A 24,869-nucleotide genomic window follows, 5' to 3' on the forward strand; every position below is an offset into this window, starting at 1 on the left:
AGCAGGAGCTGCTCTAAAGGTGGGTGTTTTCTAGAGGTGGAATAAAAAGGGGCCAACAAAAGAGGTAGAAAGAGCAAGAAAGAGGTCAGAGGTTGGTGCTAAGAGCTGGCGAAGCAACAGGAACATAGAACTCCAGCTGTGTTTAAACCAAGAACTCTACTTCCTCTCGGAGTGTTTTTGCTCCAGTGTCCAGAATTTAGCCACAGTGGACCACCCTTAGCAGATCATGTGTCAAAGTTTCAACTTGTGTGCTCAGAAAATTTTCCTATAGGTAGGAATTTCACAAGTACAGACAATCTGGGCAAAAGAAAATTATTGATAACATTGTATCGCTCAGGAGTTAGATGTAATGGAAAAAAATTCAGGGCTCCATTGTTACTGCTAAATAATACACCTGCCTGTTATAGCCCCCTTGGGGAACCTCAGTGCAGGTACGCATGAAGATGACTTCAGAAGACAAGATGGGGCACAGCCTCCTGTGCCTGGGGCCTTCTCCCAGCAGCCTCACTATTCAGATTGCACTGAAGATTCCAGAAATAAAAGAGGGGGCTTCTCTGAACAGAGGCAAATGCTGTGGCCCACCCCTGTGCTCCCTTCATCTGAAAGGTATGAGGCATCTCGAACCTAAGCCTAGATTCAGAATTTGATGTCAATGAATGTTATTAATATTTCATTAATAGCATTAATATTACTAATATTCTGGATCTCCTCTGAAAATCATTAATTCTTCCTAAGGTATAGAGGGCAGCAGGTTCGGAGCACTGAGGGCTGGGGAATGACAGACAGAATCATCATGCAGAGAATTCCTGACTGAGAGAGAAAAGAGAGACAGATTATGGCTTCTAAAGTCTGTCTGCATCATGGGACAGCAGAGCTCTAAGGACATGTATCACATGTCTGTATCACAAAGTGATATCAGAACAGATACTCATTTTGATGACATTTTTGCAGATGGTTCTGTTCCAAATAGCCAAAATGAACAGACAAAAAGGTTTATGCTTCAAGGAGCTGAAAGCGTTCTATGAGATTACAGATGTGTCCTAATCTGTCTGCTGCCAATAGTACATTAAAGGAATGATATTATCGTGTTGGAGACCTGGGTCCTCTTACTGCAAATTGCCACCATTTATTTCTAGTACAGATTTATTTCTATTCTATTATCGAATGAGGATTCTGGCTGCACCATTTTGGTGGAGAACAATAGAATCTGGTCTCATCATTGCAAACTTTGTAGACAGGTGGACTTGTGTGTAACATGTCCATCTTTATGTGGCGAAACAAACCTATCTGAACTGACATTCTAAGGCCTGGAGGAAATGTCTTAATAGAAAACCCAGGAGAAGAGAATGTGTGCTGCCCGTGGGGAAAAGAAAGTAAAAGATGACAGGAGAGCGTTCCTCACTTCTGTCCACAGAGAGAGAAACATGGTGTGAGGCGATTCACCTTGAACTCCACGGAAAGATCTAATGACTGGGAAATCAAAGGGACGGCGTTATTAGATTGTTTTGCTAATGCAGCAGTTCTGTGAGATAGTCCTTGAAGTCAGGGATGGCCACTTCACCTCTTGCCATTCTAGGAGGGGATCCCAGAGAGGTGCAGCATTGGTGGGGTGCCAGACAAGCATGAGGCCAGAGGCAGAAGTTGAGCCACACACAGCCTCAGTTTACCAATGGGACTGGCCTCTGTCTCCAGAGCGATGGAGGTAGTGGAGAAAGGTTTGTTTCCTATACATACCCTTGAGGGCAATCTGGGTGGTGCTGGAAGCAGGCATATCCATCTCCCCTCTGTCATGGCTTCCTGAGGCTGCTGGCTTATGTTAACTCTGTCCAGGAGCCTGTCTCCTTCGGAAGGAGTCCTGGATGGACTTTTCATCCTCTCCTCATCCTCAGCACCCTCCTCTATGGATGGTCACATCATGTCTCATGCTCTCCTAGCACAAGGATTTTGGCCCCTAACTGCCAGCCTCTTCCTCATCCCTCCTGCTGTTATTCCAAGTGACCCCAACACTCACACAATGACCTGTGCAATTCCTAACTTGTAAGACCCTCACCTCCTCCTCTCCCATCTACCCCTTCCTCTCCAGTTCAGCTACCCCTGTCACTGTAACCCTGGATGCCTCAATGTCGCTCCGCCTCTGGAATAATGGACTCTGAAATGGCATTTCTGAATACCGCCTGACATGCTGTCACCTCCCCTTACTTCCTTTCTTCCCAGCTAACTTGCTTTCACTCTGTCAGTTCTGCCTTTGTCCCTGTTTGGACCCCTAGCTCTTAACAAGACTCCACACAGTTCTAGGAACAGGTCAGGAATTTCCGTGCTGCGTCCTTCCCCCTTCCCTTCCTGGGTAGCATTTTTTACCCCTTATAGTGGCTATCTTGTCTGTATCTATGTCTCCCTTCTTGTGCCACACGGGTTTATAACATATCTGTATCTTCTAGAAAGTGTGGTCTTTGAAGACAAGAACACTTGCACTCAATTCTGTAAGCCTGACAACTAGCACAATGCCTACCACGTGGCTCATCTCAATAAACAATGCAGACTTAAAGTTCCCCGGATTTACCTCCCACGGCACCTGCGCCCTGGCTCATGGTCAGGCCCAGCCTCATTCCTGTCTGTTTTTCTGGGAAGAAATGCACTCCTGCTTCCTGCCAGCTCTCCCATCCTCCTGGCAATGCCAATTGCTAGTTGGTCATTTCTAGTTTGCCATAACATAAGGCAGGGATGTGAAGGGGGTGGCAGGAGGCAGCAGGGACTAGGGAATGTCACAGAACACTGTGTTCATGAACTGGCAGAAGGTCTGTGGGCTCGCCAGCTGGCACCATGGGGGAGAGCCAAAGGGAAAGTTCGTTTTTTCCTGTCCAAAGCTGAGAATCCTAACAGCAGCCATGAGCCGGAGTGCTAGAGGCTTAGGAGTGAGAAGTGTCAAGGTCACCTCTGCTTTGTGCCAGACCAGGGAGAGGCACTGTGGATGTCGCCTGTATGTTCCTGTGTGGGTGTTGCAAGCCACTGGGCACGTCTAGATAGCTAATAGCATGCTTCCATGGCAGAGCAAGGGGAAGATCCACTAATCCGATTTGTAATTTATCTTTTGGTTTGATCCCAATGTTTTCCCTTTGTTTCTGACTTGATGCATTTATCTGAGGGCTCAGTGAATTCACCTTGGCAAAGTCTTGCATGAATAGAAACATTTAACTTAATAGATAAGCTCAGAGTCTTGCAGATGTGTGTGTGCATGCACACACATGCATCCGGCTTCCTTAACCCTTAAATGAAGGCTCCCTCCCAGGAGGGGAACACAGGACTGGTTGCTGTAGAACTTGGCTTTATACGGTTGGAAAGCAGAGAGCCAGCCTAGGGGGTTGGAACTGCTGTCGGGAAATTCTGGATGCTGCTGGACTGGATGCTAACAGACTGGTTGAAGGAACCTGGGGGAGATTGGGGTGGGCATTTTGGTTAAAGAAGAGGTGGGTAAGAGTAATGTGTCTATGCTGGACTTCAATTAATCTGTGTTCTCAGAACCACTTAGTCCTCATGCTCAAAGAAAAGAGGTCGTCAGCTCTAGTCTAGTGCTTCCTACCTATAAGCACCATAACCACCTAGGATCACTTGATGAAAGTGTGGATTCCAGGGGTTCTCCTCAAACCTCCTAATTTGTAACCTCTGGAGATGGGGCAACATTTGCCTCAGGTGAGGTATGTCATGAGCCACAGCTAGTGGCTAGTGGTAGCAGGTCTAAAACTAGAACCCAAGTCTTCTGATTCTCTATCTAGGACATTTCTTCTTACAGCCCAAGTGTCCTGGGGCTTGGAGCTTTGGGAAACGAGCTTTATGTTGGATAGAAAGAATATGTTGAGTGGCTGTCTTATGGTGCAGACCACTGATCCATCTGATCACATTAGTTTCCCACATGGGGTGGAGCCTCAGGGCTTTTATTTCTAGAGTGGGCAGAGTCAGCTGAAATGGACCACTTGCTCTGGGATAACTTGGCAGCTCCTGAGCCTGTCTTTGGTACTAGGCAGAATTGCAAAGTCCTCTGTGTCTACCTTCACTCGCTCCCTTCCCGTCCAGCACAGTTCTCTTGAGGACTTAGAAAAATAGGCTGGGATTTCTTCCTGGTCTGTAGCCATCTCCTTTCCCCTGCCTCTCCCTCTCTTTGGTTTTTCTCTCACCACTTTCCTCCCCGTTTCCTTTCCTTTCCTTCCTTCTTTATTCTTTCTCTCCTTCCCCTCCTCTCTCTCCTTTATTTTTCCATCCCCTTTCTCCTTCTTTCCTTCTCTCTTTTCCCTTTTTTATTTTTAGCAGCTTTGCTGAAATACGATTCACAAATCATACAATTCACTCAGAGTTTGTGTCAGTGGTTTTAAGTCTATCCACAGGGTTGTGCAAGCATCACCACAATCAACTTTAGAACTTTTCATTACACCCCCAAGAAACTCTATCCATTAGCAGTGACTTTTCATTTCCACCCTCCAATCTCCTTAGCCCTGGGCCACAACTCATTTGCTTTCTGTCTCTACAGCTTTGCCTCTTCCAGATGTTCTGTATAAGTGGAATCATACAATACACAGTCTTTTGTGACTGACGTCTTTCACTTAGTAAAATGTTTTCAGGATCCATCCAGGTTGTAGCCCAGATCAGTACTTTATTCCTTCTCCTTCCAAAAATGTTCCATTCTATGGAGGTGCCACATTTTGTTTGTTTATCACTTGACAGACATTTGGGTTATTTCCATTTGGGGTTACTGTGAATAATGCTTCTATGAGTACTAGTATTCATATTTTTTTATGACCATGTGTTTTCATTTCTCCTAGGAGTGTATGTAAAGAGTGGAATTGCTGGGTCATATGGTAACTCCAAGCTGAGTCTTTTGAGAAAAGCTTACCAAAATGGCTGCAGCATTTTACATTCCCACCATTTAACATTCTGATATTCTTCACATCATAGGAGAGCTCTAATTTCTCCATATCCTCATGGATACTTGACATTCTGTGTTGTTACTGACATCTTAGCAGGTGTGAAGTGGCATCTCACTACAGGTTTAATTTGTATTTCCCCAGTGGTTAATGATGTTCAGCATCTTTTCCTATGTTTGTCATTCATTTGTATATCTTCTTTGGAGACATGTCTAGACAGATCCTTTGCTCATCTTATAACTGCATATTTCATTATTGAGTTTAGGAATTCTAAAGATATCCTACATGTAAGTGCCTCTCAGTTATATGATTTTCAATATTTTCTCCCAGTCCAGGGGTATCCTTTCATTTCATTGATGTCCTTTGAAGCACACGTTTTAATTTTGATGAAGTCCAATTTATCTTTCTTTCTCTTTTGTTGTTTTTATTAAGAAACCATTGCCTAACCCAAGATACCCAAGATTATGAAAATTTACTCCTATGTTTTAAGAGTTTTACAGAGCTTTTTGATTCATTTTCAGTAAGCTTTTGCATATGGTGTGAGGTAGGGATCTAATTTCATTCTTAAACTTCAATTTTGTTTAGGTATCTTGGCACCATTTTTTAGAAAGACTATTCCCTCTCCCAATGAATTCTTTTGGCATTCTTGTTAAAAATGGATTGACGGTAAATGTATGGGTTTATTTCTAGACTTTCAATTCTATTTCATTAATTGCTATGTCTATCCTTATACCAATATTACACTGTCTTGATTACTGTAGTTTCATCACAAGTTTTGAAATGGGTCTTTCCACACTTCATGTCAATCTCGTGGTACACACAAAAAAGCTGGGATGTGACTAGGTGGGAATGGACTGACTAGATGGACTGAGGACATGTAAGAAAAGGAAGGCCCATGGGAAGCACAGAAATTGGGAATCAGGGAACTTAGTCTTTAACCCTTGCCCTGCCATAGCCCTGTGTAAACTTATATAAGTCACTTGATATTTCTGGGCTTCCATTTCCCATTCTGTAGAATGGAGGCTTTAGCTAGTTGGTTGTAAAATTCTATTAGCCAGTTCGTTTTCAATTCTAATATTCTGGAGGCATGGGAGATTCAGTTTATAGGCCAAGTCCATTGCAAGACCCTATGATTTTATGGTATAGCATTCACAGACTTTCACTCACTGGGAATTTAGGAATGGGACAAGAGATATGCAAGACTGTTCTGGATTATCTTGTCATGCCAGATAGCAATGAAGTTATCAAAGACTGTCAAGGTCATAACTAAAGAATTCAGTCTCTCACTGGCCAAAGATGAGGCACTTTAGACATCAATAAGGGTAATAAATGTGATGGATTGAAATACATCAGATATATTTAAATTCATGAGTTCCTCATACTGCCTTAAAAACTCTAATTATTTGGATTTTGAGATCTCTGAGAGAACCCCCCTCAGGTTATCTCCTTACATGGCCTGGCTTTCATGGCTACATCTCTCTACCTGAATCCCTCTGTTCCTGGGATCTGTTCCAGCACTATGCTGTCAGTTAGCTTTCATCACATTGTTACTCTTCATCAATCTGTTTGGAAAAGGCATGAGGAGCTCCAGGGTTGTTGGTAGGAGTCCACCCACCAGAGTTGCAGCAAGCACTGTACCATTGCTTCTGCAATCATGTACCCACCTCAAAATCAGGATAGAGAACAATTCCTTCATCCTGAAACATTTCCCCAGGCCCCTTTATAGTTCATCCTTCAGCACCCCCATCTGATATGCATCATTGCTTCCCTTTGTTTCCAAGCAAGAGGCTTCTGTGAGATGAATAAAGTGTGCATTCTCTGCAGTGTACATGTTCTAGGATCATGTGCTTTCTCAAAGAGTGGCTCACAGATTTCTGGGGGTTAAAAAGATGACTTTTGCTGAGGTGTGGCCCTTGGGCTGAAGGGCTGCATAGTAGCTGAGACCTGTGCTCTCTGAGCCTTGTTGCTCCAGACCCAATCTGCTCTGCTCTGGGCCTCAGTTTCTTTCTACATAAAAACAAAATAATGAGGAATGTCCTACCTATACAGTCCTGATGGGCACTGAGCTAAGTAAGAAAAGCCAGACTCAAAGGTCACCTATTCTGTGTTCTGTGTTTCCCTTTATGCAGTTTTCTAAAAAAAAAAAAACCAAAAAAACAAAAAAGACAAACAAAAACAAAACAAAACTCTGAAGTCAGAAGACAGATCAATAGCTGTCAGGAGCAGAAAGGCACAGTAAGGGATTAACCATAAAGGAGGAGCAAGGGAACATTCGGTGTTGTTACGTCATTGAATGAGTTTGTCAAAGTTGGTAGCACCTTATGTATAAAGGATAAATTTTACTATAAATAAATTATAGCTCAGTAAAAAACCAACAAAAAATGTATCACACACATACTCACTCAGCTGGACCAAAAAATCTTGGAGGTCCCTCTCAGTGCTGATATGCACTGATTCCTTCTTGAGGGTCTGACCACAGGGAAAGGCAGCAGCAGGAGAAATATAGGGTCCTGACTCACGTTTTGAATTTTCCTTCACTGATCCTGCCAACCTTTCCCAACTCAAAACCATCCTTTCATGATGGTTTTGACAAAGAGGAAACATAGGCTTCATTTGCTGGGTTGGTAATTACAGGAATGAGGGATCTCCTTCTGTGAAGGTATCCAAATGGACCCTGGACATTCTTAGGACTAAGGCTTTGCCCAGATCCTCACCCTGGTTCCTGGCCTCAGTACCTGGCCTGAAATGGAATATTTATGACCAAGAACTCATAATCCAGATCCCAGCAAAGTGTTGGGACAAAACCAGTGGGACAAGGAGGCATCCAGAGGGTGAACGGTGAGCCCTGCTGTGCCCACTGCCATGGGGGCCAGTCTCCCACTCTGCTGTTACTGAGGCCTACTGTAGGGGCATTAATGGAAGCTATCCTAGTGACAGTGAGAGAGCCAGGCCCTCATTGGGAAGAGAGAGTCAGGGGCTTGTCACAAGCAGGACCTGGAGGCTGCTGACTGCACAGGCCAAAAAAGGGCCCACCACTTCCGGTTGGTCAGGGTGCAATCTCTGACTGGCAGATTGTCTGAGGTATTCTACCTTTATCAACTCCCAATGCCTAGCTCAGACCTGGCACTAGCTAATACCAGTGTCAATTCAGAAATGCCGTGTGCCATTAATACAGAGGTTAAGCCCTCTGTATTAATTCATAGCTACTGTAAGATTTCAAAATTCTTATTTCTGTTTTACAAGTGAGTAAACAGACTGAGGGTGCATGGCTCGATCTCTGCCATCAGGGGCTGTTTCTCCATTTTGTCATTTTGTAGGCATTTTGAAATAAGCCAGACCTGGCCAGGGTGGCCCAGGCTTCTGAGGGGGCTGGAGCAGCAGTGTACCATGGAGCTGTGCTCTAAATGGAGCTCATGTTGAGCTGTACCCTGCACCCCAGGCCCCTCTAAAATAAACCAGACTCTGTAGCTTCTCGAGAGTGGGGATGGGAGGAGCTCTCAGGGTGTGGGGTCTGGGACATCCTGTAACCCCCACTACAGGTGCTGGAGGGCTGAGTGAAGGGAAAAGATCCTAGCAGCAGGCTTGGGTAGCTGCACTGAGGGAAGCCAGGAGTTCCTGTGGGTGCTTCTGCTGAGGAGGACAGAGCTCTGTTGGTCCAGGAGGGGACCTGCCTGTCTGAGGGCCACCTGGGTTTAGAGGCTGCCGCGTGCCAGGAAACCCCTAGGATCTGAGGCCCTGGAGGTCCTTCAGAGGCTGGGACTCAAAGAACAATTGGAAGCTGGCATCAGGGGAAGGACAGCCTCATGCCTATTCTATCAAAAGTCCCCAAGAGGGTATAGGGAGAGAGGAAGCAGTGAAGGTGACTCCCAGACACCCTTGGATTGGTACTGGCAGCCTTAAATCTCCTCTACTACCCTTGACCTAAAAGCAGATCTCTGTCCTTGGTGGTCTGTAGGATTGTGTGCACACACAGTGACAGCTTGCTAAACAAAGATTCTGGAAATAAGCCAGATGGTCTGGCTGGGTAGGAGGAGTTCCAGGTTCCCTGGAGGGGTGGCCATTGCCAGGAGGACAGGGAAACATAGCTCTTTTGTGGATGGACCAGGACCTAACGGTGGGACACATTACTGACTCCAGGCAGGTGTGACCTTGAACTTGACCTTGTAGAGCAGGAAATCCTGCTCAAGGAAGTGTCTTGGGGTTGAGAGAGTTTGGCTCCCATCCAGATGTGATTAAAGACCCATTTCTATGCCTCTGAAATCATTTCTACCTCTGGGAGCAAAATTTTCTGCCACTGAAGCATGCTGCTAGGTGCCAGCCTCGTCATTAATAGAGAGTCCTTTTTACTTTGTTCTCTTCCTCCTCTTGTCAGTCTGACTCTCAGGCTCTCGGAGTCCTGCTGCTTTGGTGTTAGCAGGAAATGAGATTGTCTGTCGCTCAGGAAACCAAGACTCCCCATAAAGAGCACCGTCTGTATGCAATGGACTTCAATCCTGGGACTTTATTCAAGGTGGTATCAGAGCAGCCACTAGGTTTTGTGCCTGAGAACAGATCGTGGGATATGGAGACCACCCAGCCACGGATGGACATCCTGGAGGAAGCAGGAGCTTCAGCCTTCTGATGACACTGCTATCCCAACCTACCAGAATGATCTGGCTTCTCTGAGCTGCCTAACATCCTTGGGAGTGAGAGGGAAACAGAATTTGTGTGTGTGTGTGTGTGTGTGTGTGTGTGTCTTTTTGCACATGCACACACGTGTGATAAGGGCTCCGTAGAGGGTGGGGAGGAGTGGTAGATTTTCCCCCCTGAAAGTAAATCCTGCCCAATGAACAGCCAAACCAAGGAGTCACACAGAGTTAGCTGGATTGTAGTGGGTTCAAGTCATTTATTTTAAAACTATTACCAGCATGTTTGGTTCTGGGGTCCAACCCCCAAATTCCAGAAAAATAAACTAATGAGAACTACATGCACTACGAGGAGGCCATTCCGACGTGTCCGTGATCATGCGGTGAGTGGGCACAGGATACGGGACAGGAGCCCTGGTGTGCACAGGGCCTCCTCTCCCCAGACAGCTGGCAGCAGCTGGCTCGGAGCCCTCCCTGGGGCTAGGGAGAGGGCTGAGCCCTGGTCATTTAGGCCCTGCCCCTTTGGGGCCCTGGGCCCCTTATTGCTACATTTGCTACTTTGCTACTTTATGGCCCCTGGTCTTGCCCAGGGGATGCCTTATTACTGGGTGGCACTAATGAGTAAGTTGCTGGCATCTGCTGTTGCCATGGTTACATGAGCACAGGCCACCCTTCAGAGGGTCCTGTGGTGAGTTATTAGTGATTAATTTGGCCACTGTTTGACTATTTCATGGTCCTTACTACACATTCATCTCAGTCAGATCCTTTTAGAGGTTGGTGGCACATTATCTTCCCCCAACCCAGGGTTTTCCAGCTTCTACATTCTGCAAGACCCAAAGCCCAACAGCCCTCAACAAAGACCAATAGCCCTCAAGCCTTTCTACCTCTTGGGAAGGCTTCCTGGTGGCGGCTTTCGAAGCGTGTGCATTTGGAACAGAACAGGAGGGATGCATTTTAGGAAAAATATCCATTTCCAAAAACCAGCGAGTGAGCCAGATGGGAGGCAGGCTCCTGGGTCAGTGTCCTGTTGATGAGGTAGTTTGAACATACCAGGAATCCTGATAGGGGAACCCCTCTGACCATGTCCCTATGTGTTCAGCTAGTCCAGTTAGCAACTCAGAGTTGCAAGAGGCCCTTCTGAGGTGTTGACCTGGTACCTGACCACTCTGCAGTGGAGAACCTGGAACCCAGGCCTGGTCAACTGCATTGGCAGCTGGACCCCTGGGGTACAGTAACACCTTCCCAGGAGGACAAAGTTGAGACATCACTTTCTGGGAGAGCAGGAGCCTTCTCCCACCCCAGAGAGTTCCAGTTGCTTAGGTCAGGCCATCTAGTTGCCACTGGGCATTTATACATGCAACATACCTCCCAGGCAGGGAAGGTTAATTTAGTCAAATGTCCCATGCCTGGGGCCTGTGTGTCTTGCCTGGAAGGTTGGTGATCACTTGCTAAGGCTGCCCTGATACTTTGGCCATTGGCTGTCAAATTGATATTTGCCCTGTGAAGCCGCAGGGGGAAGAGTATCAGACCCAGAGGCCATGCCTAGTCAGGGGAGCTCAGATGGCTTTTAGGGGACAGAATGGGACAGAAGAATCTGCGTTGCTGCAGAACTACCTTCGAACCTCTAACCTAGTCTGGAATTTTGTCTGTGTAGACCAGACCAATGGGGAACTGGCCAAGACCAGATTTTCCAAATCCTTGCATTAAAAGGTCTGAATGGTAGGCTGGCCTTGGACTAGCAAAGTTGGGTGCAGCAGCCTGTCCCACTTCCTTCCTTCCCCTGTTTGATCTACTGAGGAGCATGTGGTGGTGGTCACAGGATCATGCTGCCTCTGCCAAGGAGTGAGGATGAAGGGGTTATTGCTCTGGGTTAGAATCCATCTGAGGTGTCCTCACCTCTACTGAGCCTCTGTTGACACTGTCCTGCCCTCTGGACGTCCCCAGAGATGACTGGAAACCTTTAGCTTGTTCCATCTCAGGGCCACAGTCCATCTGGCTCTGGATGGGCCCTTCAGGGACCTCCATGGTGAAGGCCAATCTCAGGCCAGCATAGCTCAGGAGCAGCAGTTAAGAACTGGGAGGAAGAAAGGGGCACAGAAGTCATGGCCAGGAAGCTGACCCTGCCTTGTCTACAGTCTGACTTATAATGTCCTCTGTAGCCTGTGGGAGAGGCAGAAGGCAGCCAGACCCCTTCCTCTGAATAACTGTGGGTACAAAGTGCCCATTGCTTGGGAACACTCCTCCTCCACATGCTTCCCTCAGCACAGTCCAAGGGAAGAGCTTCCTTTGGACAATGTTGGGTGCAAATGAACTTGGACCATAATTTTGTTCTGAAACAGGAGGTGTGTATAAAGAAGGGGATTTAAAAAAAAAAAAAAAAAAAAAAAACTAGAAAGAGGAGACCCTGCTGTGTTCCTTTACTCAGGTAGTTACCAAGTATCTGCAAAATACCAAGCTGGGTACTGAAAGTGTGGGAGTGTCCACCGAGAATCTGGGCTGTTTTGCCCCTTTGAAAACTTTCTCAGGACCTCACACATGGCCTTTCTAATAACTTCCACTGTATCTTGAAGAGAGAAGAACTAAAATAGACATGGTGCTCGGAACCCATGAAGATACAACCATAATGGACACTCCTGATGTTCATGGTGGCTTCACTGTGAGGGATGGCGACTGGTGGTCTGGGGACAGGGTTGTGTGGAAGCAGATATAGACAGAACTTGGAGGGCAGGGTGGAAAGATGAGTCATAGGGAAGCACCCAGAAGGCTGGGATGGCAATCATATAGGCCTTTGGTCACCAGCTGGTGATTTTTCCTGCATAAGTAAAGAAACACCAAGGATCACTTTTTTCCTTCTATGTTTTCTGTTTATGCACTCCCAAGGGAGATTTTTCACCTGTGGCCAAAAATAGATCAAAGGAGGATAGTCATAGCAGGTGGGGGTGGTTGAGTGTCTGCATTCAAAAACATCTTGCTTAATACAGCTGTCCGAGGTCTCATGGGTATCACATAACAACAGTGGTGACGATGACAGGATTAGCTACCATTTGCTAAGCACCTACTCTGTGTCAGGCACCTGATGTGGTGCTCTATATACATGTCCTCACAGCCAAGTTGGCGAGTCATTTTCACACACACACACACACACACACACACACACACGTGCACATTCACACAGGGGACTCAGGGCTCTTTCACAGACTTTGCTTTCTTCTCGATGACAGGCTTTGTTTAACAGGGTGCTCTGGCTGGCCCTCCAATTGAGACTGGGAAGGGAACCACGTGGCCCTGGCCTGGATCCACCACAGCACACTCTGCCCCAGCTTCAGGAACAACTGCCATTGGACCCAGTAAGGTTCTGGCCGTGCCTAGCAGGATGCCACCTCTAGGGGCTGCCAGCTCTGCAATCTGGCCACCTCCCAAGCCAGGGCCCTCCCAGCTTCCACCTGGGGCTGCCAGAGGGGAGAATTGCAATGGCCCCCAAAGCTCACGGTCATGTTTACTTTGAGTAAAACATGAGGGAACAAACCAAGGAGCAAGGGTGCAAAGACAGGATAAATGAAAGAATAATTTTTTAGAAGTTGGTCATCAGACCTCCATGGTTGTTAAGCAACATGCTCTTTCATCTGCACCAGGGCTCTCTGATCCTCCAGGGTTGGGCCCTTGAAACATTTGACAGGACCTGAGGGCAGCCACCACACCTGTGGAGACCTTTTTGAAAGTTGGTCTCAAAGGGGGAGGAAAGAACGTGAGGTGGGGTCGCCTTAGCACTGAAAACATGATTTGGACAATTTATGTGAGAACTGTGCCTGGTGTTGGCTGGTCATACCCAGGTGGCCACAGAGTGGGGGTGGGTGGGTCATGGTGGCTGTGACGAAGGTGCACCCTGAGAGTGCACCAGAGAGGGTGATGCATAACACTGGACGTGCCCGGGGTCCACATGCTCCTCTTGAGTTTTCTGGAGGGCGTGGTTCCCCCATGCAGCAGGAGGTGTGAGGATAATAAGAACATAATCTCAAGTGACAGTCAGACATGAATCCCACGAGATTCCCTCTCCTGACTGAGTTAGAAACAGGGCCTCTGAGTCGACGGAGTGTTGGCGCACAACTGTACAAGGAAGAGCACGTGAACAGGAGCCTCTCCCGGCTGGCCCGGCTCTGGGGACTTTTCTGGTGTCCCCGTTCACCCACCACGTCTCCCCACCATTGCCCTCCATGGCCCTCACTCCTTCTCCTTCACAGTGACCAAATCTCCCCGCAAGGAAACTCTGTCCGCAGATGTGGAGCGCCGCCGGCGGCCCGTGTGTTCTGCGGGCCCGGGCCCTGGCCCTGCGGTGGGGACACTCAGGAGGACTGCATCAGGCCGGTGAGGCGCTTGCCCGCCAGCGACTTTCCCTGCAGAGAGAGCCACAGAGGCACACACAGGTGCACACGCACATACAGAGGGACAGAGACAGAGAGCCAGACAGGTGAATTAATTGCTGCCCGAGCCAGAGAGGTCAAACAACTCACCACCCCGACTGACCAGCTTGATACCGGGGTCTCTAGCCCGGGAACCCTAACTGGGGACAGTTGGAAAAACGAGGACTGCTGGGAAGGTTAATGGAGCGACAGTGTGTGCCTGGTAATCTTTGGAGCATAGGGGTTTTACTTACCAAAGAACCGGGCATTTAAACCCGGGGGTAGAGCATCTCTTAATGCCTGTGGGTTGCCCCTGAACTTGATTTTATTCAAGCAGGGTAGGAGGAAAAGGGAGATGAGGGAGTACTGAGGTCAGGAGGGCTGGGTTGATCCAAATAAATAGTGGTTAAGGATCTGGGTGATGAGAAACAAATAAATTAACTAGCCTTGGGAGCATAGAAGATCTGTGAATCCTGCTTGAAAAGCAGTATAGACACAAGACTTGGGTCTTCTTGGGGATGGGTTCTGGGACTGTGAAAGTGACAGGGGCATTTGCTGAGGCTCAGAACCACTGGATGTCCCAGGACAGTGCACTCCTGCTGTCTCCCGTTGTTCTTGACTCCCCATCTGTGATACCCAGAGGCTGAGTTTGCTGACCTCATGTCAGGAAGTTGAATCTCTGCTTACAACCTATGTGGCCATTCCTTTCAAATACTAAGATAAGGCACTGGATGAGAAGGCCCAGTGAGTGAGGCATAGATGTCCCAGAGAGCCCAACTATCTATATATCCTGGGGAGGTTGTTGAGGAGCCTCTGATCTTGGAGTGGATTCAGGACAGGGTACCAAGGGGAGGCTGAGCAGGATGAGCGAGGCTCAGCTGACATAGTTTGTACCGGTTCCCTGGCCCACCCTCTTCAGAAATCCATATCTCATTGGGCAGGGGTCCAGAGAGTGTGGCTGGAGCCAAGCAGACGGATGACGTGTCTAGGAGAATACTCAAAACCCATCGTAGTATTGACAACAGGTCAGCCACACCATTGCCATCTGCAAAGGGTAGCAGATGATCCCCCGTCAGGAAGGGCTGCGGGGCTTGGTAGTGACATTGCAGGGGCCGGCAGTTCCTCATGTTCATTTCCAAGCAGGGTGTGGAGGCTCATCTAGTTTACTGGGCTTGGTTGCTTGTAAGCTGGATGTAATTAAAAAAAATTGATCAGGTTTGTGAAGCCTGATGGGGTACTCGATAAACCTGCAGATTGATGAATTGATGGATAATGGGCATATCTAAAAATGAACAACCCAGGCTTGGAGTTAGCTGGATTCAGGACATGTCACCTGGCTTAGGTCTCCATGGAGGGACACAGTCAGCCTGGCTGAGAAGTCCGATGGCATGAATGGGTGCTTAGGACCAGAACTGCGCTCCGGAGCTGCAGGGAAGTCTGCATCTACCTCCCCTTCTTTTTTTCCCCTTTCTTTCATTCCCCATTTTTGCTAGTGAGACAAAAACTTTCCATTTTTCAACCTATCTTTAAAAAAACTTGCACACACTCCCCATCAATAACCTTATCTGAATCTCCAAATACACTAAACTTAGCCTGCAGCAGGATACGTTTATACTAGGCTAAGGATTTTTAAATCAGATTTAAAAAAAAAAAAATCCTAGAGGGTTTCTGTGTCAGTCTTTGAGAATCTTTAAGCAGGATTGCTACTTCTTTGTCTACAGCAGGTTAGGTACCACAATAGCTCTTAGAAGGCAGGGGCTGGCTTTGAAGGCCTCCCCTCTATAGTCCCTGAATTCAATGGCACACACCTCGCTGTCACTCCTAGAGTGACCTTTCTTACATGGAGTATGGGGTGAGGCATACCTTCTTGGTGCAGGCCTGAAGGTAGGAAGCATGGGAATGTGTATGGGGTACTTTTTGGGACAAAGTGAATCTAAGGATCTCCTGGTGTGAGCTCCTCCATCCCTGTCACTCATTCTATCCTTGCTCTTGTGAAAGGAACCAAAGAATTCTGCTTTCCTCTTGGGCGCTGCTTATTGCTGTGGTAACTACACACCTAATACCAGCTCCTTCTTCTCCCAACTGTCTTCCACCAGGACCACAAACAACACACTGTGTACCCAAATATATATGTCCTGGGTGGCTACACATGGCCCTTGTGGTTCTGAGTTAACTAACAGATGTGGGGGGAAAAAATCTCTAACTCTTCTGAATAAGAGTCTTTTGCCAATATGTGTGTTCGAAGCCCAGAGACAAAGAAGGTAAGGTTTACTAGTTGCCCAAACCCTCATTACAGCTCTGTCCTCATTAGTGAGGTCATTTTGGCTGGAGAGGAGGCTGTAGGATGAGGAGGGTTGGATATTTTATTTCTGAAGGATAGTGTGTCTATTTGTTCTAGGTGAATCTGGCCTTGAGGCACGTCCCCCCTTAACCCCTCCCAGCTCTACAGAAAGGGCTCTGCTGGGCTTGGAGTTGCTAATTAATCTCTTCCTACCATAGTCCAGGAGCTATGCCTCACAGCTGACTCCAAAGACCTGTGGCCAGCCTGCTGCTGCCTGCCCCTCCTCTCCCCAACCCCCACATTTCTATTTCCCAGGACTTTGGGGGTGAATTGTGCAGATGACCAGCCCAGGGGCCACTCCTGAGATTGCTCCCAACCTCTCATCAATCTGGGTTGTGTTGCTTGGCATTTCTGTCTCCCTCTCCCCACTGTTGCACTCACACATTTACCAAATGCCAGTTCTGCTGCTAAAGATGGAGGTCATGAGGGTTCCAGGCAGCTTGGAAAGCAGCTCAGCCCAGCTGCAATCTACTGGCTACACTGTGACCTCCTGGGTGAGTGAGGGCAGGCTGGGGCTGGGAGGCAGTTAATCATGCAGGACGCAGGCATGGCTAGATGCCTGGCCCAGGGCTTTGGGGAAGAGATCCTGCAATCCCACTAGCTCAGCAGCAGCCTGCGTCTCCTGTAGTGTACAGGGATCAAAGTGAAATCTGAGCAGAGGCTACCTGTGCTCAGAGATGAGCTGCCCCAACCGATACGTCCCTGGGGGCTTGTAGGCAGCTCCTGAGGCACCTGCTCTGCCCAGAGATGGTAGAGTTCCGGCCTGTACCCCTCGGTCTTTTCCCTCCCTCCCTCTCTTCCATCCCTGCCTTCGGTTTGGATGATTCTGAAGGAACTGCTCAGGAAGGGGAGTGGTCACTCTGCCTGTGCCTGGCACTAGCACAGCTACAGAGGGAGCATTTTTTTTTTCAGGGTGTGAGTGTGTGATGCGCCTCAGTGTTGGTCAGTTGGGAATGGGTCATGGTGCCAGGAAACTGCAGCCAGCTCAGCCTGGGGCCTTGGCGTAGCTGAACGAAGCAGCTGAGTATGGTGGAAAAAAGCTATTAGCAGCAGCCTTTGTCCAAGCGAAAAAATATACAGTGATTAAGAACCGAGCTGCAGAAGGTACATTCCAGTGACACCAAATCTTTGCATACAGTCAAAGTGCTTTTCACCTTTGAGACATTTGGCAAAGTGTAATCCAATAGAAGCTGGGATCCTTCAATTTCATGGACCACAGGGCTTAGTGCTAGGCTTACAAACACCCACACATTCAATTCCCACCCTCCACTCTGACTAATCATTTCAGCTCTGTGGCCATCTTGATGGCTAGAAGCCTGGAAGAAGGTGATCATGGAATCCTTTGTTTCTGGAAAGAAATACACAAAAGGAATTGCTCCCTTTTGTGCAGTGCTTTAAGGAAACTCAACATGCTGCTGGACATGCTGTGGCCCTGTGCGTTGCACTTTCAGATATTAGTCAACAAAGCATGCATAATCCCGGTTACCAAGAGCTTTCGCCACTTACTTACCTGTGAGGCTGGTGCTAAACTCTTGAACTGGGACAAAGACTGTGCTCAGAGAGGAGCCCTGGGGTCAGATGGCATACTGGGGGCAGCAGAGTCAAGCACTAGGGGCTCAGAGAGAACTCTTTTCAATGCTAAGGGAATAAAGATATTTGAACTGCTGATGAGATTCTCTTGCTGATTTGTTCAGATGACCCAAGACCAAAGCGACAGGTCTCAAAAGCATCAAGTCAAAATCTGAGCTACTGTGAGGCTAGAAATCAACTGTGGTTGCTTCTGGGGAAGAGGGATGGAACTGATTTGAAAGGGGCAGGAGGGAACTTTCTAGGGCGATAGGGTGTAGATTACATGGGTGTAGACATTTGTCAAATTCAGTGAACCATACATTTCAGATCTGTGCATTTTACTGAATGTAATTACACCTCAAAAGGAAGAAAGAAAGATTGGGGTGGGGGGCGGAATCCCAGCTGTCAAATCTCTGCCTGGGAATTTCCCACTTCTTACTCTTTTTCAATTGCTGAGCCCATCTTTGCCTTTGGAGAAACTCAGTGCTTTCTCCTCCAGCATGAGAGTAACCCAGATTCCTCTGCTACAGGAACTGGAACTTGCAACAAAACTAATTTGGAACACTATTTCTAGCCTCCACCGATCCACACAGAGCCCCCTGGTGTGAGGCCCAGGCATCTTCACACTTGCCAAGGAAAAATGGTGTTTTCAGAGTAGGGCTCACCGAGTGACGTCATCAGGCAAGCCTTGGGAGGCCCCGAGATGGGTTGTCTTTTCAAGGAGTTTGAAGGTCATCTATGAGTGGATAGATCATGCTCACATTCATGAAGGATGTGCACAGGCAGCAGTACAGGCCTACGGGGGGCTTGCCGAGGAGAGCAGTCTAGAACTCAAGAGCCAGCGGAAAGGTAAGAAGTCCTGGCTTGAGTTCAGCAGGTGAAGCCAAAGCCCTGCCTGACTTCATTAGGTGACTCCCTGGGGGTTGGTGCTCTTGGTGACCAAGGCAGAAGAATGCTTTAAATGGCAAGTCCAAGGCCCATGGCATCTCCTTCCTCCATCGTGCTTAAGACTGGGGAGAGAGAGGGACATGCGTTTGGAATGGTTTAGGGGTCTACGGAAGTCTGGCAGGGGATGGCAGGAACATCCATGCTTAATACAGAATCGTTTCAAAACACGTTCAACTCTCCATTTCCCGTCACCCCCTACTCACTTTGTGAAGCAAGGTGGCGTGGATGAAATGGGAAAACTGGGTAATAGGACAAGTTGGACATGACGCACAGCTAATCCACAGCAGAGCTTGGCCAGAGCAGCCTGAGGAGGAAGAGGGGCTGTTTCTGGCTGTCTCGCCCTTCAGCAGGGAGTCAAGGCGGAAGCCCTGTGGCAAGATTCGTTCCTTGGGTCTGGATTTCTCCTGGGTCCTCACCAAGCTTTCTGATCTCTCTCAGGGGCTGAAGGGCATTTTATTTTGTTTTAAAATATTCTCTTTATTTGAGTTTTTATAAGAAGATGTATCACAAACATAAAACAACACCCATTTTAAAAAAAAATCAAGGGGTAGGTGAAAATTGAATTAATAACAGAAACTTCACTGGCTGAAAAAAATTACTATATATTCACGCATACTTAAACCTGAATCTGTTTTAAAAAATAAGGAAGAGGATCAGGATAAAACTCAAGGGATGTTTTTGAAACAGCTAGTTAATACGTATAGTGGTATAAACAACCGGGTTTTGCCATATAACTGATAGGAATATGGAATTTGCCCAGAAGTCATATAATCTGAAAGCAATTTCCACAACATGTCACTGGGACCCTTAGCAGGTTTAGATACCTTACTCCAACTCCTACCAGTGAATTTTTTTCATTTAAAAAATTTTGAATTTAGAAAAAGCAAGTTGCCCACCTTCCGATCTGAATTAATGTAAAAGGGCTAATATATCTCCTTATCTCCCAGGGCCTATTTTTAAAAATCTCTTACTCTTTCCCAACTAGGTGGCATTGATATCCCATGATATCCTCCCTTCACAAGTGTTCTTTTCAAACCTTCTAAACCTTGATGGCAACAGAATGGAAATGGTTCTATCACCAAGAACACAGGTTAGCTGACAGGTGCCAGCTGACCGACCTCTGAGCTGCTATTGCATGTCAAGCAAAAAGGCATTTGACAAGTAGTTGCACTAATGTCCACAACATCCCTGCTATTTAAATATTCCTTTAATCCTAAGTGCCTGAGAAACAGACTCAAATAGACCTTGAGTAATTTGCCTGAGAGCAGACAGTGGCAGAGCCGAGGTGGCTGGCCTTTGTGAAGTCTGTCACCTGCTTTGCATGGGCTGTGACTTGAGGGAGGAGGAAGATGGAACACTCGGGGACTAAGGACTTCTCCATGCCCTGGACTGTGCCAGCTCTCGGGCAGTGCAGGGCGAGAAAAAGATTTCAACTCTTGAGCATACTTGCCCATCTCAGGCAGCTTCTGCTCTGCTTGGGGCTTCTCCTCATCACATTTGGGAATCCTGTGACAGGGGACATGCCCTCTTCTGGCTGATGAGCCTGGTGAAAGGAGCTTTTGGTTGCAGTACTGAGCTGGGTTGCAGGTCACCATAGTTGAGTGCATGTAGATCTTTAGCAGAGACTGCTGGGCAGGCCAGGTAAAGCTGCTGTTATGACCTTGTGTTACCAGCGTCACTGCCTCTGAGATCTTCCCTAGTCACCCCTCCCAGGCAGGACAGAAAGCAGGGATGATGTTACCTTTCCAAAGTGGGCCAGGCAGAGTGGCCTTATTGCAACTAGAACTAATCCAGTGTCAAACCATTCTCTGTCAAGTGCCTAATTCTGGGAAAGGATCCCAGGGTGGTGTTCCTGACCCCTGACTCCTTCCCCTCTCAGGCTCACCACTCACAGGACATTTTGCAGAGGTCAGCTTCTGCCTGTCAGTTTGGGTCAATTATGGGAGACCTTCTTCCATGGTCTCTCCAGCTGTACAGGGACAAATCTGGAACCAGGCAGGGATGCCAGAAGTGACAAGGGCTCAGCAGCTGAGCCCCACTTTGGTGGCAGAGTGCCCAGGCACTGTCTCCCAGGCCTCCTTCCCAAGTTGTGCATTTTTATTTCCCTGCTATTCTGCATTGCCTGCAGTGAAAATGTTCACTTTTCCACCAGATCTCTCTTCTCTCTTTCCACTCGTCCCAACTGCACAAACCCTGTGGCCATTTCTACACTCAGCTTGCAGTTAATACGTAGCACCCTTGGGAGCTGAGGGGCGCATTCTACTTGCAAAGCCCCTCAGTAGCCTGTACATGTGGCCTGCACAATGCCTGCCTCTTCCTCTCTCCTCCCCAAATGTGCTTTGGTATCTAAGTGCTGGTTCACTCCAAATTAAGCAAGGCAAAAAGACTCAAGGAAACAGGGACATGACTGTGTTGCTATTGGCAACAACTTGATGCTACTTTTTCCCAACTAAGTAACCCTTGACTACGACTATAGGGGAGTATGCAGCTGAAGTTTAGTTATTTGACACTGTGAACAATGTAGGTATTTACTTGTTTGGCAGCCTACAATTCTCCAAGGGACCCATGAGGACTCTAACACTATCGTCTCGCGTAAACATGTTCATTGGGTGGGTCCCTGGTTAAGCTAGCCGCTAAGGCAGAGCTAGAAAGCATAGGCAGTCAACTTGCTGACCCTCCCTGTTCACTGCCCTCCCAAAAGGCATAATACTTAAGTGAATGCTCATGTTCATTGGATGCATATGCAGAGAACACTGGCTTATTTCCCTCTCCTTCCTACCACCAGGGTGCATTCAGCAGGCAGTTAGGAGACATGCATTTGTAATTGAAAAAGTGCAGCAGGGAACAGGTTGAGCAGCATTTTCGAGATGCCTGGACCAAAACTTGGGTCTGAGTCATTGGAATTCCCGGCTGCAGAGAGAACCTGCTTATTTCCCTATTCCCTACAGATCCTTTCCACATGTTGCCAAGATGCTTTGGGTCCCTGTGGGAAAGTGGATGGGCAGTTACCCAGCTTGCTTCCCCCCTGGTGATCTAGTATGTAGAAACGTGAGGTTTCCTGCAGGACTTGACCTAGGGCTCTCAGAGCAAGGGCTGTGGAAGATATAGATGGGAGATGAAGCCTAAGGATGCTGCTGTTAGATTTAAAAACATCTTCAATGGAAGTGGGCATTTCTGTCTCCTGCTAGTGAATGGGAATCTAATGACATGATCAACAGGATCGATAATTAAGGATGCTTTTTGTGCACTGCTCCTAGGACAGGGACTCATCTCGGTCTCATTTGGGGACCCCTCAGCTCCTTATTTCTTCCACAGGAAAAATCATGAATGCAAAAATGGGCAGAAAAAATAGGGACACCAAGAAATGGGTACCGCTGACTGTCTGTGGGACCATGGTATGAGAACAGGAGCGGTGGGTAGAGCAAGGCCACAGACAGACAGATCATCTCTGCTGGATTTTGGAGCACCTTCTATATGCAGAAGGATCCCCGAGGTTAGAGAGCGTGCGGACGCCGGAATCACTCACCCACTGCTGGAAGGAAGCCACCTCGGGGGTGAAATGCAGCGGCCATTCTGACTCTGCGCCAGCAGCACTAGGCAATTGTGTTTTGGGGAAGGGAAGTGAAGAAAACTTATCCAGCTGAAACCATGAAGACCTGTGGCTTTAGAGGAGCCCCTGCCCTGGCACACGGCTGCAGTGGCATGCAGTCCAAGCAGAGGCACATGCGGTTCTGCAGTGTATGGCTACACACCTCCCATACACTGAGCACCCAAGTGTGCATCAGGCAGGTGGCATATGCATCAGTGCATACACCTGTGTGCCTGTGTATACACCAGTGTGCACTCATGTGCATGTTCATACCACAGGCACTCACGGAAGCATGTCATGCAAGTTGGCTAAGCAGCCACGTGATTGGCTGTGGGGTTTTATATCAGCCTCTATGATCTTTGACAAGAACTGCAAACTTAAAGCATGGACCTTAAAATACATAGACAAAAACTAAATTCTCCCCAGGAAAAAGCCATTCGTGTCAGTGCAAATGGCCTCTCTGCCCTTTCTGTCAGTGCTACTAGCAGTAGGAGCACGCACCCAGGGGTCTGGCTTGTGGAGAGTTTTCAAAGCATCCCCTGTCACTTGTTTCGGATTCCTCCAATGACCTCGCTATGTAATAAGTGGTTAAAACGCAGAAACCTGTTTATCTGGCAAAGGACACAACTGGACTTGGTGAGGTGGCCTTGCCCAGGGTGGCCCTAGGCAGGCAGACGGCTGAGAGGCACTATTCCTGGGATTGGGGCTGCCATGCAGAGGGCTCCATTTGGAAAACTGGATTTTATACTCTTACAGTGGGTAGAACCATGGTCTGTGTCTGGAAGCAGGAGGCATCCCAGAGTCCTGAACCTAAGTAGGAGGCCAAATACCAGTTTCTGGCAACATTCTAACGTTTTACCTATGGTTCTTCCATTTTCCAGGTCAATAGGATCTACAGCTCCCAGGGCTACCTGGGACATGCTTAGGGACCATGAGAAATCAGTCATAGCAGAGAAGCTGGCCTGCTGGGCACCACCATCCCTCCATTCCTGAGCAAAGCAGACTAGCTCTCTGAGTCAACTGTAAACTAGGACAGTAATAATGGCTCTTGTATACTGAGTAGTCACCACGTCAATCATTGTAATAAATGCACTTTGCACACATTGTCATAATGAGATACCCACTCGCCCACCCTCAACTGCAAAAATGAACACAATGGTACCTACTTCACAGAGTACTGGTAATAGGGTAATAAATGGAGAGCTAAGCTGGGTTGCAAGTGATGTCATAATGATGAAAATGAGACTAAGAGCCACACTCACTGAGCACATACATTGCAGAGTCTGCTAAGCACATTGTGTAATTTTTTCCCACATCATCATTTACTCTATGTCCCTTTTACGGATGAGGAAACTGAAGCTTCAAGGAATCGCTCATGTTGTACAACTAAGTGGTAGAGCTGGAGTAGAACCAGCCCAGGCTGGGGATACAGCCCAGCACCACTGCACCAAAAAAAAAAAATAAAGGAACCATAAGCCCAGAAGACATGGTCTAACCCTGCGAGCTCCTGAGAGGTGACAGCTAGCACTGTCATGTACTGTTTGAGTACCAGCATCTATTCCATGCAGTAGACATGTGAATGACTTGTCCCCAGAGTCTCGAACCAATATCAGGTGGACAAATAGGGATTCCACTGGGGCTGCTTATCTCTAACCTAGTTCACCTCTCTGCATTTCTGTGGGTGTGAAAAGGACAATGTTGTCAAGAGGCAAAGCAAGCAGGTCATTTTTAGCAACGGAGATAACTGTAGTTTGGGGACATCGTAGTCACGTTTTTGACTTTTGACTGGAGGTGGTTAGGGCAGTTCAGTCACAACCCAGCTCCTTTCTCTTCGGTGACATGAACCGCAGGTAACTGGCTACCACCAGTGTAAGGAGCAACCTGGGTGGCTCAGGGCAGCTAGCCAGGAGAGGCCAATAGGGTGTCTCAAACATACACTCCTGCTGGAACAAGATGTCCTCACTATGTGGTCATCTCTTTCATCCCCAGGGAACATGGGCATGATGGGAACTCTGACACCCGACCTGGACAAAGCTGCTGAGGGGCACATGACGGGGGGCTCTGGTGGCTATTGTCCAACCCACACTCCTTGGTGGTCCTCATGATGTCCTATAGACCTAGGAATTATTCAGGAAAGCTATGATTGAGGACTAGTAAATAATAATGGGGTCTAAAGCCATATCATTACCAAGGAAGCCTCCATCAAGCACAGGACCCTTGAATCCTGACTCACATATGCTGCTGGTTGATTCCTGTATGTAGTAGAACCATGGAAATGGAAGCCCTAGAAACATCAAGCATCATCCAGGAGAACATTCACCTATGACTCGTGCTGTAGATTACAAGGTTGGGTTGAGTTTTATATTGGACACTTCATCATAATTTCTCAACTTAATCTGCCATGATGCTAAGGCCGGGTGTCCTGTCCTTGCTTGACAGTCTGTCTGTTCCCATTAGGCATGGGGGTTCCATGCACCATGCTCTTGG

At 47.7% G+C, this 24,869-nt stretch overlaps 1 protein-coding gene across 9 annotated transcripts in view; it reads right to left on the reverse strand.

Annotated features, from left to right (window-relative positions):
• Positions 1-6,252: 6,252 nt before the first annotated feature.
• Positions 6,253-24,869, reverse strand: part of RGS6 (regulator of G protein signaling 6) — a 560,790-nt gene continuing 542,173 nt past the window's right edge. For 2 of the 9 annotated variants that reach the window (XM_079129809.1, XM_079129813.1), the window contains one exon: positions 11,943-13,929. In XM_079129809.1, coding sequence (XP_078985935.1) covers positions 13,879-13,929 — 51 coding nt within the window. In that variant the 3' untranslated portion in view covers positions 11,943-13,878. The other 7 variants (XM_079129804.1, XM_079129806.1, XM_079129805.1 and 4 more) reach the window with 6 other exon arrangements.

This window comes from Sciurus vulgaris (genome assembly GCF_902686455.1).
Source record: "Sciurus vulgaris genome assembly, chromosome: 2".
NCBI classification, from domain to species: domain Eukaryota; kingdom Metazoa; phylum Chordata; class Mammalia; order Rodentia; family Sciuridae; genus Sciurus; species Sciurus vulgaris.